We start from the raw sequence: 15234 nt of genomic DNA on the forward strand, positions 1-15234 counted from the left end.
CATTCACGATTGACCCTGTCATTCATCCTCAAAAATGTTTTTATTTGCTGAGGACTGCGTTATTTCATAGAGAAATTACTAGTGACTCTGGCTCTGAGCTACTACAAAACGATATTAATTCGGTTTCTAATTAATGTGACTCATGGTCCATGGTGCTCAACTGTAGTAAAAGTAAAGTTATAAGAGTTTCCCGTTGTGCTTCATATCGGCCTTGTTATACGCTAAAGAATACTCCAAAGACACTTCAGACTTCTTACGTTAGGAATGCGAAAGAATTGGAGTCCCGCAAATCCGGCGGTGAGCTCACGCTCCCCCACTGCTCCGGCGGGGCGCCCGCGCCGCCTTCCCGGCATCCATGACGAAGCATCTGCGTTGCTCTGATTTGCTTTGTGTTTCCTATTTGTGGCGCTTCCGCTTTGACTTTTAGAGGCACGTGCTTTTCTTTCCCGCCGGCTTCACGGTTGTCGTGATCGAAGCATGTCTGTTGCTGTGCTTTTCTCTGTGTTTTATTTCTAACGTTTTTTTATAGCCATCTTTCGGGCACAACGCCGACGGCTTTTCGCGTAATGAAACATATAAGGATTTCGCCTTAACAACCATCCCCCCGAATTAGTTACGGCCTATAAGTATGTAGGAGTTCATATTCCCATATTACATCTAACCTATCATGGAAGACTCACATTAACTACATCATTAGCAACGCTAATCGCATGCTGGGTTTTCTTAAAATAATTTTTTTCTTTAGCACCCGTTTTTTAAACTGATTTTAAACAAAACCCTCGTACGATCAAAGCATAAATATGCGCCTTCTGTTTTGGACCCTGCTCACTGTATGCTAACTGATTTGATGAAAGCTGTACCAAAATTGATCGGTTGGGTTTATATTTTTAGGTACCATCGAACATGCAGCGTAAGCACTATAAAATCTAAAATTTATCTCCTTCCATTATCAACCCGTAGAAGAATAGACCGTCTAAGTCGGTTTCATAAACTTTATTCCACTGGTGACACGCTGCGTAATAAGCTGATCATACCTCCCCGTTAGAAACTTAAAGTTGGAACTCTAACAAATAGCACCGGGCAATTGATCGATCAACCTATCGATTAATCGATTAATACTTTATTCGCGATTAATTTTTTTAACCGGCTAACTGGAATATTTTGACGAATAGAAGACAAAATAAAAATTAATCACTGTCACCACGCGGACGTAGACGAGTCTACACCTGTAAGAGGAGCGAAGTTTAGGGAAATTTTTACTCTAATGTAAACTGTAGGGGCGATATTTGTAATCCTAGATAGTCCAGACAAATGCAGAAGGTTTAACGTGGCTCGGTCACTTCAATGTCGTGCGAATGTCCGTTTAGCGCACCATAGACCATTGGGAACAATCAGAGGAAATCGCCTTGTTGGTATGCAGCTGAAGTAAGAATCTGTCAGTGTGAATGTCCTTGAAATGTTCTCAACTGCACATCGAGGTTGGTTCATAGCCGAAACTTTATATTGCGCCGTTTAACACAAATTTAGGAGCAAAAAATAAAACAATAATAATAATATTTTCACTGTTTAGAACTTTGTGCATGGAAATGAACGAGACAGATTAATCGATTAAATAATCGATTAAAACTCGACGATTAATCGGGATAAAATGTTTAATCGACGCCCAGCCTTACTAACCAAGCGTTGCTAGGGTTCCAAGTTTAAGTTTCCAATCATTTCTAACCATGGTTAGAAATTTTTGACGGACATCCGACTGCAGTCGGATGTCCGTCAAAAATGTTTACATTTACCCCCCCCCCCCCCCCCGTTATGCTTCACCTAGACTCGACCATCAACACAAATTTGGCCTCCCATATGCTTGCTCGCACCAGCGTCTTTCACAATTCTTCCTTACCATCTACATCATGTGACTGGAACCCTTTTGCTGCGCCCGTAGTCTCCATCATAAATAATGACACCGCCACTGTAAGCTTAACGTCTCACCTTTTGCCACAATTGGCAACTTACCGTGTGCGAGGCATTTTGGGAATGATGGTACAGTGTCTCAGATCTCCCTTTACAAAGTTTGGGGTCTCTGACGTAGATCAACACTAATGTTAACCTGTAGCAATGGTGAATCACCTAATTATAGTTCATATGGTGTTTAGGCTACCAATTATTTGGTTTGTGTAAAATTTTACCGCACACTCAATCCCCGGTGTAAAACAGCAGACAATCTGAGGGAAAAAAAAAACTGTGATTGGGCTTCATATCTGATAAGACCCGTCTGCCTATATTATTCACTCGTACAATTTTTTGCGCAATCTTGGATGTGTCCCATTCTTTCATGGAGGGAAGCGCGGAATAGGATACATTTTTTTTTTGTCTCCAATTTCTTTTTTTTTTTACGTTTCTAGAAGAGTTAGGACCAAGAGGTCTTCAGCTGATGTGAAGGGTCCTTGACCCTAGGTTTAGGACTATTAAACTTGTTTCTATATATCCATTAAACTACAAAAAACTTATAGAATGAAAACTGTTCCATTCCTCGATCCCCACTCTTCCCTAACGTGACGTCATGCTCTGACGTGACGTCACAGTGTCACGTCCTGGTATCTCATGACGTCACCGTATCACGTCATGTTGTCACGTGACTACCATCACGTTGATGACGTCACATGAAATCCAACTCTTCTCGCTTCCCGACACTCCCGTGTTCCTCTTAATATAAGCTCTAGAATGCGTAGTGTTTTACCCAGATCTGCATCACAATTTTTACTGGTGTCATGAATCCAACATTGTTTAAACACAAAGTCTCGCAACGTTAATATTTCTTTTGACAGAATACAGCCATTTTAAGCATGTGTATGAGTTTTAAGCATGTGATGAGTTTTAAACATGTGAATTGATTTTTGCTTCTGTATGACTTTTCAGCATGTATATTTGTGCTCAGAGATGGGCAATATACATGCAGATATGTATCGAAATACAAATACAAAATACTTCGTCAAAATGTATTTAGTTACAAATCTAATTACATTTCCAAAAAAGCATTTAAGTGCGAGATACAAATACAACCAAATGTATTTGGTCTCCTCCAAATACTTTTCCAAATACATTCCTTAAAATTTGCATCAGCGACTTCAGGGCACCTGCAACGGGTTTCTGGGTATCTCATTTTAATTTTGCATCGCACACTCGGGAGTTAGTGTGCGAGGCTCTAGTAACGTAACAGAAATATATTCACAAAAAATGTAATGAGCTTGGACGTAATAGGTGAAAAAAGTACAAAGCTTCAAGCCGCTTTTTTTGTCGATTACATTTTTGTATAAACCAACAAAGAACCGAGACGACCAAGACATGTAGTACTAGCTAGAGAATTTTTTATTGTTGCAACTCGGACCAATCTGGATGACCCGCGCATTTAGAATGTTCGAGGCAAGAATATGGATGGAAATCAGGCTGGAAAGCATCACAAGTTGTCACAGGCTTTTATTTAGCCAGTCTGCCTGTGAACGTCGATTTCGTCACTATTCTTGCCCTGGACTAGCACCGTAATCACAAAGTCACTATACGCTTGTGCTTGATTGAAAGACACTGCATTCGGTGCAGAAAATAGTTTTCTTCCTGCTCTGGACAATGACAATAAATTTGGGGGATGTATTTTCGCCTACAAAATTGTATTTAATTACAATTGTATTTGAAATACCCAGGTTTTTGTATTTAAATACACACAGCAAATACATTACCCAATTTGTAATTAAGTACTAATGTAAAATACACAAAGTATTTGAAATACGCATTTCAAATACTTGTATTTGAAATACTGCCCATCCCTGTTTGTGCTGAACATATGTCGCACGTTTTGCGTTTTACTTCAGAGGCCTTCGGGCTGTTGGTGATTTCGAAAAAAATAAGCATTGAATTTAATTTAATTTAACATCGGCCCCTGAAGTGACCGGAACTTACGTCAAGTACGCTCAATTTGACAGATGGGAGACGGTTTTCTGGGGTGTTTTTTTTCTGACGGGACTGATTTTTATTTTTTTTTATTTTTGACGTCATGTTGAAATTCTCTCAGCTTTCCAGCCCTCAAACATAAGTTGGGTTAGAGAAGAACAATATGAGTGTCTCGACCGGCCCCGTTCGGCAAAAGTTCATACTCATATTTTACACAAAACTTTAAAAAGTAAGAGCAATAAGCAGTAAGCTCTACCTTGATGTACGGAAGTGGTTGTTTTTTCTTTGACGTCAAAATAAAAAATGTTTAGTTTAAATTTATATTTTACTGGTGCCACATTGTTGTAAAACCGGCAAAATCAAAACGAATCATCACCTCCGTAGGTGTTATCTAGCTACAACAATCGTATGCCTAAACTTTTTGTCAAATCTGTGTGACGAAAATGATCCCTGGAGAAGGAAAACACGAGGGACATAGGACAAACGCGAATTTTCAAACAAACCTAGGTAAAAATAATCCAACCCGGGAGCGCTCCATTTCCAGTGGAGCGTTCTACCAACTGACCTAACCAGGTGTTAGACGCCGGTAAAGCAAACAGGTTTCATAAGCTGCCACTTGTCTAACAGCAACAAGGGTGAAAGGCTTGCATTTATGGTTATGATTATAATTCAATTCAATACAAGGGTGCAAGCAAGCTGGACGAGAATGACGAAAATAATCCCCGGAGAAGGGGGACAAGAGGGACCAAGGACGAAAACAAATCTCCAAACACAGATAGGTGACTGTTGCGCGACCGAACAAATCCGCCTGGTCCGGGTATCAAACCCGGGACCTTTCCATTTCCAGTGGAGCGTTCTACCAACTGAGCTAACCAGGGGTTAGACGTCAGTAGAGCAAACAGGTTTTATCAGCTGCCACCAGTCTAATACCAACAAGGGTGAAAGGCTTGCATTTTAAGGTTATGACTATAATGAAATTAAATGCAAAGGTGCAAGCGAGCTGGACAAAAACGACGAAAATAATTCCTGGAGAAGGTGAACAGGAGGGACAAAGGACAAACACAAATCTCCAAACGCAGCTAGGTGAGGGGTGCGTGACCGGTCAAGTAGCTGTAAAGATGTCCGGACATACTGAACTTATATTATTTACCCAAGCTTTGTGGTGGATAGTTTAGCACCCAGTCCGCGGATGAGCCGAGTAATCCGTGCAGGAGGAAGACCACCTTTTTGGGACTGTCCTGATTCCTGAGTGCATTACTTCTTCCCTCCGGGATCCGTTGCACTGCCAAGATGTAGCCATCGCTCGTGGTGACTTCGTACTCTTCGACCTGATAGCCCTTGCTCGCGATGAGGGATGACTACGGGAAAGAGAGGAAAGGCGCACTCAAGTATTTAGAATATGGAATTACCAAAGTATCTTGAAAGTAGCTCTCTGTAAATTTTATAGCGCCATCTGACATTTCTCAAAGTGTCTTAGCTTCCTCGTGGTCTATACTAGATAAGAGCCCAAAACATTTGTCAGACGGGCGTGTGAAAGGATTCTAGAATTAACTCATTTTAAGGATGGCGAACCTGTGCACGCCGATAGCCACGAGATCTCGAGCTGATACGGCGTTTTTTTTTTTTAAAGGCCGATGACCAGACTCGAGATTCTGCAAGGCAGAAGATCCTCCTCACCATGGAGGAAATAGGCAACGGTGGACAGGGTAGAAGGGGGGAGAGGAGGAAGCGGAAGAAAAGGTGAAAGCGCGAACTGATCGTCGGTCTTTAAGGAATTTGTTCTGAAGACTTTTCACGTGCCCGTCTGGCAGGAGTTCGAGACTCTTGTAGTGGCCGCGGCAGCTTACAAATCGCAGTGCCTGGCGTGTACCGATCATATTACCGTCGCTCCACGGCCTATAATATTTTGTCATTAGCCAATAAAAGTGAGGACGAACAAAGAAAGAAGCCTGATCATATGAAATTATGCCTCCCATTACTTTAGCCGTCAATGACTACATTATTAAATGCCAGCTGTCGCTCTGTGCTTTCAGAAGACCGTTTTCTAGTTTTTTTCCTACCAGCTTTGACTACACCCGGGACTTATTTGGCAAGTTATAAATTTTAACAATGCAGATTAATCGTTTGGGAGGATAACATGTTTTAAGTGCATGACAGAGTGCAATGAATAGTAAAAAGGTTCAGCCGGAAAGGAGTGTCTGTTCCGCGAAACGTAACAACAGTTGTAAGGCTGGAGTATAGACCTCGTCGTACAGAAATATTTGGGTACGAAGGATGGCCCCTGTCTTGCCAATTTCACCTTAAAAGACTAATATTGGTGAGTTAAATTGTGATTGTGGAAAACACAAGGCTCCCCTTCTTTTTTTTTTTTCTTTTTTATCGTGGGTCGACGATTTGTCACCAACATTGTTCTCGTTTTCCTCGTATTTTCGGTTGCTTTCATTCGGCTTTCTAAGGGCAGCAAATACAAAAGCAATGATAATTATCTGGGTATATTCGTGGTCTAATAATGACTTTGTCACCTACATTTGTGCACTTCACAACTTTAGTTAAATGTCTTATTTTGTTCAGAATCTAAAAATACGCTAACACTGACTAAGGTATAGGTGAATAAATGAAAACTGAAGTGCTTCTTTCGTTCTTTTTTTTATATGTGCTTTTACTCCTGTTCTAGTTCTGCAGTCACGAACTAAATTGCCCATACTTATTATCTAATCATTTGGTGAGATTGTGTCATTATCGCATTAGATAGATGCTGAGGGAATTTTTATACTGTGCTCTGCTAATTGTCTCAGTGCAGATAAGTATATAATTAATATTGTTTTATGCTCGTCATCATTGCCATGGTGAATGTTCATTGTTTTAGTTCATTTCTTCATTGTTGATAGTCATTTCGTGTGCTTTGCATTTACGTTTGGGTATGCCACCACCAAGGCCGTATAGACGCTCCTGGACTAAACATGAACTGATAACGTACTGTATTAAATTCCTTAAAACCAAAATTGGAAACGCAGTTCCCGCCGCCTTTCCCTATCACCTGCTTCACGTAAGAGTTTATGTAACCTTAGCCCCATACCATTTATTAGTGTTGGCAAAACATATACATTTTGTTCTTTATACCCATATTCAGAGCCGTAAATCTCTCTTCCGTGCTCATTGCGGGATACAGATTATTCTAGGCGAACTATATCTTCAGTTCTTTATTTGCACATATAAAAACGCTCCTGTCTCATTATTCAGGCAAAGCAGTTGGCTTACCTAATTGTATAGCCAGCAAGTATGTAGGTAGGGTAACCACTCTCCCTCAGGTTCGTTTGAGACGCCTCAATAGTAACAGCTTAAGAAATGTAGGGTGGGCAATAATTACTATCTTTACACTTATAGCGCAACTTTTTTTGTAAGTTCTAGTGTAACTTCTAGCATATATTTACATTCACGAAGACAAGTTATGTATAAAAGGACTGTACCAATGTTCCCCATTCGGAAACTTTCCCAAACAACACGAAGGATTCACACAAAAGAAACTAATCTTTTGTTACAACGCCAGCCACAGTTCGTATCATTTGAATCAAGTACTTACCGCATTTCTGTAGCAATCCATATCGATTGCGTCACCGCTGTCCTGCTCGGTATGCCGTGCTCCAGCAAACACCATAACTACGAACAAGACCAAACCGGCCCTTGTGTAGCGGTGGCTTTCCATGTTCCTTGCTCAGAGAGACGTGGACGGGCTCGGAACAAAAACCAAGCGATTCTTGTTGCGAAACGCTTTACATCGACATTCTTCCCTAAGATGCTCGAGCAAAATATCTTGTGCACGCGTCTCGACACAACTGCCAATATGACAAGCGTGGATTCGGCGAGACTGTCTTCCCAGAGTCGGCAAATATACCACTTGTACTTGTTGCCGGTGACGAGTGGCGAGATTTGGTTGCAGGCGATAAAAAAAACGCTTTCCACCGAAGGGTTTCAAAAGTGCTGGCGTAACACGTTTTGTTTGACACGTGTTCTTGGATGAGGTCAGCCGATGCCCGACTTTTTATCACGGGCTGGGCACGCAGTTTTAGAAGGAGAAAGCAGTGTCGAAATACTACTACGAGGGAAAGAGATTAAAGTAGAGGGAAAGAGACACACAGGGTGGTCTCGTTCCTAACACTGTCGGGGTGTTTTGCTGTTGTTGATGTTTTTGTTGTTGTTTTTGATGCTTTTGTTGTTGTTGTTTCGGTTGTTCTTGTTTTAAAAACGGAAACCATTTTGACGTAGGCTTCTACCTCTAGCACCGTAATATAAGTGGCACTCCTGTGAGCGTATAAAGCTGGAAAGTATTTTGAGTTCATGGTAATAAAAACCGAAGACTCAGGAACACAGAAGGGGAAGACCACATCATTACCATGAGTCACCACCAGCTCGCTTCTTTTTTAAGTACTGTTGCAGTACTTCGGGTTGGCGATCACCAACCTCTTATCTGCGTAACCAAGTGTCACACTCTATAAACTCCGTATATACAATTTGAAAAAAATAAGCCCCAATTTTATTTTATATTTTTAGGAAACGGCGAAAATTGCGACCAACCCATTCTTCAAATTATTTTAAACATCATTTAAAAGAACAGCTGTGAAGCTGTGCGACAGTTAAGTGTGCGTCGAAGTACATTTCTGAAAATTACGTTTATATGTTTATTGGCTTTGAAAGGTGGATGATGACGCAAAAAGAAAGATGCAACAAGTGTCCCCAATTTATGTCCACTGTTTTCTTTTCTTCATATAATTACGACTGGAAATATATTTATCGTGAATCATGAGTATATACTAGCGAGACAATACTTGATGTTAACGAGAAGCGGAAACCCATAAACCCTATCACTACGAACAGAAGTTCATTGCTAAACTCGTAAACCTTTCTCGTTTTATTGGTAGAATAGCAACTTCATCCGGCGCAAAGAAACAGAAACTAGTACTGGTATCAGCGGCTTTCATACATTAATCTTGAGTAACGGAGTTATTGATCCTTCCACCATGAAGTCTTCAAGAGGAAATACCGTATTTACTCGAGTAATAGCGGCAGTGTTTATGAAGAACACATGAGGGTTCGTTTTCTAGCAGAGCACGCAGATCGCCAATCACCGCGATCGACAGCGTGACTCCAGCTGTTTACACGACAGAGATAACGTCTTCGTGCGAAGATGCGATCTGTGAAGATTGCATTTGTATGGAGAATCGTGTTATCGATCTGGTTATTTGCTGTGTTGTTTATGCTCAACGCAGTGATTGGCTGTATATGTTTTCTGCGGGACAGTAGACGCAAGGTCTTTGTTCATAAATAGTGCGCCTATTACTCGAGTAAATACGGTACAATCCACACCGCGTCATTAATGGTAAAACACAAGCATACCGCGTTATAAGTTTAATAAAAAGAAATTAGAAACTCACTTTATTGATGATATGCACGTGTCAGTGCACCTGCGTTTTCCTCGACTACTCGTTTACTATCTCTGTTCGCTCATTCTCTAGAATCCAAGATGCAAATGAAAATATGAGCAGCCTTAACAAATTAGGCTAAAATTAAACTTCGTAACTGGAATTACTAGTAATTCACCTGTACACTCGTCAGGAATCTACACCATATGATTTGACGCAAAGAACTCGGGAGGACCTATAACTGAAATGTTTGCGGGGACCTCGGCAAATGATGAAGCTGATATTATGTTTAGGCCTAAAGGAAAAAGTCTGCGCAGCGACCATACCATGTACAGTGGCCCAATTCTTTAATAATATCAAGCGAGCGTCGACCGCTAGCGCCGTGCCGCGGTGGCGTGCGGTGAAACGGGAGAGATTAAGCGCGTGCGCACAAAGCCCTTTCTGGTGGGAGCGTCGTCTGCTAGGCTATTCCTTCATGGCACACCGCCCGTGCTCCGTATAGCAAAGGAGGGCAGGGCGCTTGCAATGTCGAAGTGCATCGCCGATACGCCCTTCCTCTTGGAATGCGTTCGCAATCCTATTGACGGTAGCCTGTATAACCCCGATTGTTGTTTCTATATCCCTTTGCGTCATGCCGCCCATCGACATTCTCACAACACGTTCCCATGTTTCTATAGACCGTTCCATTAGGGTCATAGCAGAGAGGGTAACAGACAGAAAAAAATGCCCTTCCCCTCTCACCCCGAATGTCGTCTGCTCCGTCGAGTGGGCTGTACCTAGCATCCGGCTGGCGTGCAAACTCTGTTTAAAATCGCGTCATTTTGGAAATTTTAAGCGCAGATGCGCAGATTTTGGTATGCCAGTTATCGTGTAATACTATGCTAGATAAAAAGACTTACAGGGTCCAATTACGCTGTTATTTGCGCTCAAATAAAAAAAATAGGGAAATCTGTGTCAGATTGGCCGGTCTCTCCGGCGAAAAGTAAATCCGGTTGCTTTACCTTGTTTACTAGACAAAGTTCGTACTGGTGTACGCCTTTAGCGACCATGAGTCGAAGTCTGAAATAATAAATGGAAACGTGCTCTCCTGGCGCAATACACGCAGTAGTTGAGGGTAGTACTGCCGACTGACTCAACTGCTATTTAAGTAAGGAAAAAAGATATGCTAGTCCGCAAAAGTCTCTGTTGTTCTATTTACTGAAATAGAACAACAGAGAGCTATAGGCTGATTTTGGAGTAGCCACAACTATTCTAAGAACGCGAACTACTTTACAACGGCAGCCACGAGCGAGAGTTCGATGTTTCGTACGGCCCGCCGGTACAGCCCAAAGATGGAGAATGGCAACCTCCCGGTTTTTCGTCTGGTAGCGGAGTCGGGCGCGTGCCCTCTCCCTCGTTTTACCCCGCCGAACCCGCTGAATTTCCCGGATGTATGAGAGGGCGCTGCTGTCGAACAAAATGGGGCCGCCTAGAGAGCGCTAAATGAAATGGTCTCTAGGCACTCGAGGAGACATAAAAATGTGCGCGGTGCGCCCGGTGTTCAAAGAAAAGTATGATTACCCGGCTACATAGGCTAGATGACGACAGCAACAACGCAGTCGATAATACAAAGCACCGAGCGGAAACCCTGTCTATACTCCGTTTCACTTTGCGTTGTACCGCATCCGACGTTGTACCGCATTCCCGTTGGGTACAACCGCACGGGGAAGCACGATGCCACGTGGCAGGGTGAAAGCACTGGATTGGGTTTGATGGCTCGTAGCATTGTCTGCGGTATATAGTTTAATGCATCGTTCCGTTCAGTTTGTCGCGTCACCGTATTGTTAATTTTTGTTGGTGTTTACAAAAGTAAACGCAAACATAAAATAAAAAAAAAGTAAATTAAACTCGAAATGACGCGTGGTTTATGCCACGCCTGAGCAGTATCGAAAAAAAAGAGAAAATAAAAGCAAGCGCTCTTCGGATCTTTGCTTGAAGGCGGTTAGCTATGCCAGCAGATAATGAACAGGGGCTGTGTGCGGTCAAATAGCCTAGCAGACGACGCTCGCAATGGAAAGAGCTTGTGCCGTGGCGCCGTATTTTTCCGGAGCACAGCGCTGGCCCTCCCGGCGGTTCACGTTCGCTTGATATTATTAAAAAAAAATTAGGACACTGTACATTTTGACTGGCAACGAATTTGTTTAATTTAAGGCCTACAAAGGCCCGCAAGAAAATAAAAAGCACCAGCAACGTGGAATAATTAGGGTTGATGCGGGAAACTTATCAGGGTCTAGTCGGCTTAATGCGCTAGGAAGACAAAAAAAAAAAAAAAAAAAAAAAACGAAACTATTCTTACCTGTTGGAAGGTCAGAAAATAAAACGTCCGAGAAAGAAAGACGGCTGACATTCCGTCAAGGAGATGACTCGCTTTAAATAAAAGGACCACGGACAGCACAATAAGACATTTAACGACAGTAGAGCTTTGTTCATTAGTTATAACTCAAAAGGTGTAGCACCACTCTAGTGAAAATGAGCACCAGGTTCAAACCTCAGCCTACGGAAACCGCTTTTGCACACCCGATGCGGTAAGATGGAACCTCCGGTATGAACTGCGCATGCGCTACCGTAGAAGACTCGCGCATGCGCAATTCCTACCGGAGGGCTCATTGTACCGTACCGGATGTGCAAAAACGGTTCCCTAAGACTATCTCCAATGCCCTCCTCTACGGTGACTAACAACTTCAGAAACGCAGGTCGTGGCGTTGACACTTCTCGCTCCGTGATTCACTGTTCGGCATTTCTCATTGGTTGCGGCATTAGTTGCCGCAACCAATGAGGTTGCAGCAACTAATGCCGCCACATCATTGGCTCACGGAGCATTAATGAGATGCTCAGGACTCGCCACGTCCTGCGTTTCTTAAGCAGCTAGAGACTATGCGGAGCGCAAGTTCGTCTGCCTTTTGCACAGGGGTAATGCTGAAGTCAGAACGCCGCGCTCTGATTGGCTCCGATCGGGAGGATAGTGGGTAGACCTCAAGGCAGCTAGCACTGAAGTCTACCCGCGCCCTATCCTTTCAGTCAGAGCCAATGAAAGCTCGCGGCGTATCGACGTCAATGCAACCCCTGTGCATGCAAGGAGCAGACGAACTAGCGCTCCGCATAAAATGTGTGAGGGGTACTCAAATACAGTTGAGCGATAGAGTAAATAAGCGAAGGAACCGAACGCGTGTGTTTTAAATATGCTACACGCGTCTTGATAGTGCTCTGAGGCCCAGAATTAATGATGCCCACTCGAATACATGTCGCGGGTTTATATCGCATGAGCGAATGACGTTGTAGCGAAAAGTGGTCATTTGAGCGAATCGACATTTTAGCGAATTACTGGGGCGCCTGTCAAGCCCCCCCTCCCCGTTCACGCCGCTTCGCGGGGACAGTCTGCGGCGGCTCATTACAAAACTGTGAACTCACCTGGCGCACCCGTAAACTTCGTGGCGGCCGACTATTCGCTAAAGTATCTTTCAATGAACACTCGGCGTTCCCTAAAACATCGTTCGACCAACTGAGTGCCACCCATATGTCAGACATCTGCGCTAGCAAGCATGAAATGCTGTAACACTGCGTGCTCCTTCCTGGTGAAGACGACCGAAAGTGAGATCTCCAGAAACAACAGAGGATAGCTGGTGAGTATGCAGTTAGAGATGCGACATATACGAAGGAGATGGGTACAAAAACTTTATTTGAGACTGAAAAAATTTTCTTCTGTCAAATTTTATTCCTGCGTGTCGGTGTGGTTTTGTCACATTGCTCACAAAATGAGGCTAAGCTGCATAAAAATCCGCGCCATGCTCAGTCCTTTGTTGCATTTAAACTATTCATTTTTGCGTGCCAGAACGCGTGCCTTCCTAAACATATTAGGCGCTTTACTTGCACACGTCATATGCCGAGTTAAGATAACATTAGACCCCTCTGTGAATACGACGATGCGTCATGTCATGAACATACCGAAATGAGCTTCTTTGTGTTTCAGACATACTATGGTGTAACACTCTTCGGTTTTACTTTTCATAATTAACTGAGAGCATGAATTCTTCTTCTGAGCTTGTAGGAGCAGAAAAGGTTGGAAGGTGCATACTTTGACGTGATCTGCAAAACGTGTGACGCGTGAGCGTTGTGAGTTGTTTGAAATTCCGGCGCGAGCTTATGTGGCTGTGACGTCATGAACCTATCGACCAATCAGGATTTTCCCGTCACAACGCCACCGCCACCGGCTTTTGTGCGACACGAGGTCCTAACGCTATGGCGTTAAAATGCTGGGGACGCTCCAGGCCCCGCGACACTTAAGTTGTCTGCCACTGAATCCAGGAAGGGAACACTCATGATCAATGTAAATTATTTAGGCTCACTTTTACGACGACATGACCCTGTTTCGGCAAGTGTGACTATATACTGCTTAAGTCAGCTTTTTTGACAGTCGCTACAATCTTTAGAAACGCTTGGTATGACGAGTCCGTATTGTCGCTCCTCAGCTCCAATGGGGTTCCAGCATTAGCCGATAAGGACGCCGGAGAACCAATTAAGGAGAAGGAGTGAAGAGATTAAGTCACCCCCTGCGCTTGGTAATTAGTCAGGGACTATAACTACAGCATGTAAACTAACGCTTCAGAGGCATTTTAGACGGCCCGCAAAGATCGGGTTCTAAACGTATCGTGTTGCAATTTATTACAGGGGTCTAAGCAGGTGGTGGAAGTTTAGAGTGAAACAATAAAGGAACGATCGCAGGTGTTGAGAGAAGGGATGCCGAAAATGATGGCGTACTCCGCGTCGAGGGAGCGACGGCCGATTTGGGTTGAAGGCAGACGATCTCGCGAAAAAGAAGCCGAATCGGCAGGCGCTCCCTCGACGCGACGTACGCCATCTTTTTCGGCATCCCTTCTCTCAACGCTTGCATCGGCTGTGAACTGGCGGCGCAGATTGCTCCGAACACGTCTTTGTTGTTTTTCTTTTGAAAGAGGTATGTTTATTCTACAGAATGTTAGGGCGCAAACGAGCTGGTGTTGATTAAACGGGATGAACTATAACACTGAGACTAGGGACAAAGACGACGATGAAGAAGAAGAATAACAGGAGTCTCAAGGTACTCCTGCTCTTCCTATTATTCATTGTTTCTTTCTTCCTACTCTCAGGGTTATAGTTTATTAAGTTTATTCCCTGATTTTTGTACTGTACACTTTCACCACCTGCTTGCACCTCCATAGTAAATTGCAGCGCGATATGTTGAGAAACCGATTTTTGAGGGGTGTCTAAATTGCTTTGGAAGCGTTACTTTACATGTTGTGTATACAGTCATGGACAACTTCAGAGATGAAGGGCGTCGAGACTCCCGGACATCTTAATAACGCTCGGCTGTCAATCAAATTGTGGCATTGGCTGACAAGAACGCCGCAGCGTGAATCGCAAAGCAAGAAGCTTTGACATAATAGACCACTTCCAAAACTCCCTGCATGCAACACTGCGCGCGTTACATTATGAGAGCTTTTTGGCCTAGGAGGGGAGTTGCATAGTTCCGATTTCGATATCCCCGATGACAAAGTAGAGCATCTCAGCACTGCATGAAAATAAAGCCAGTACTCGCTCGCATATGACACCTGTTTATCCTCGTGAGAGCCCCCCGTCCCTCTTTAAAACACGAACCTACAGCGGCCATAAAAACCTGCCTAGACTTAACGAGCAGTAGGAGTAAGGCCAGCCACGTCCCGTATACCTTTCTGGAGGTCTGTTTACCACTTCAGAGTGCAACATAACGCTTCCAGTTTACGGATTGTTTAAGAAGCCTATAGGACATTAAGACGATCAAACAGGTTGATGGGTTTAGTGCACTTCTCCTTCCTGCGTTCACCTGCGC

The 15234-nt window shown here is 43.4% G+C and overlaps 1 protein-coding gene across 1 annotated transcript in view; it reads right to left on the reverse strand.

The window, feature by feature from the left end:
* Positions 1-7733, reverse strand: part of LOC120842767 (gastric triacylglycerol lipase) — a 32070-nt gene extending 24337 nt beyond the window's left edge. The window contains exons 1-2 of the mRNA XM_040213942.3: positions 7517-7733; positions 5087-5294 (exon numbers count right to left, since the gene is read on the reverse strand). Coding sequence (XP_040069876.1) covers positions 5087-5294; positions 7517-7639 — 331 coding nt within the window. The 5' untranslated portion in view covers positions 7640-7733. The remainder of the gene's footprint in view (positions 1-5086; positions 5295-7516) is intronic.
* Positions 7734-15234: the final 7501 nt, after the last annotated feature.

Source organism: Ixodes scapularis, unplaced genomic scaffold (genome assembly GCF_016920785.2).
Source record: "Ixodes scapularis isolate PalLabHiFi unplaced genomic scaffold, ASM1692078v2 PGA_scaffold1__304_contigs__length_218370807, whole genome shotgun sequence".
In the NCBI taxonomy this organism is placed as follows: domain Eukaryota; kingdom Metazoa; phylum Arthropoda; class Arachnida; order Ixodida; family Ixodidae; genus Ixodes; species Ixodes scapularis.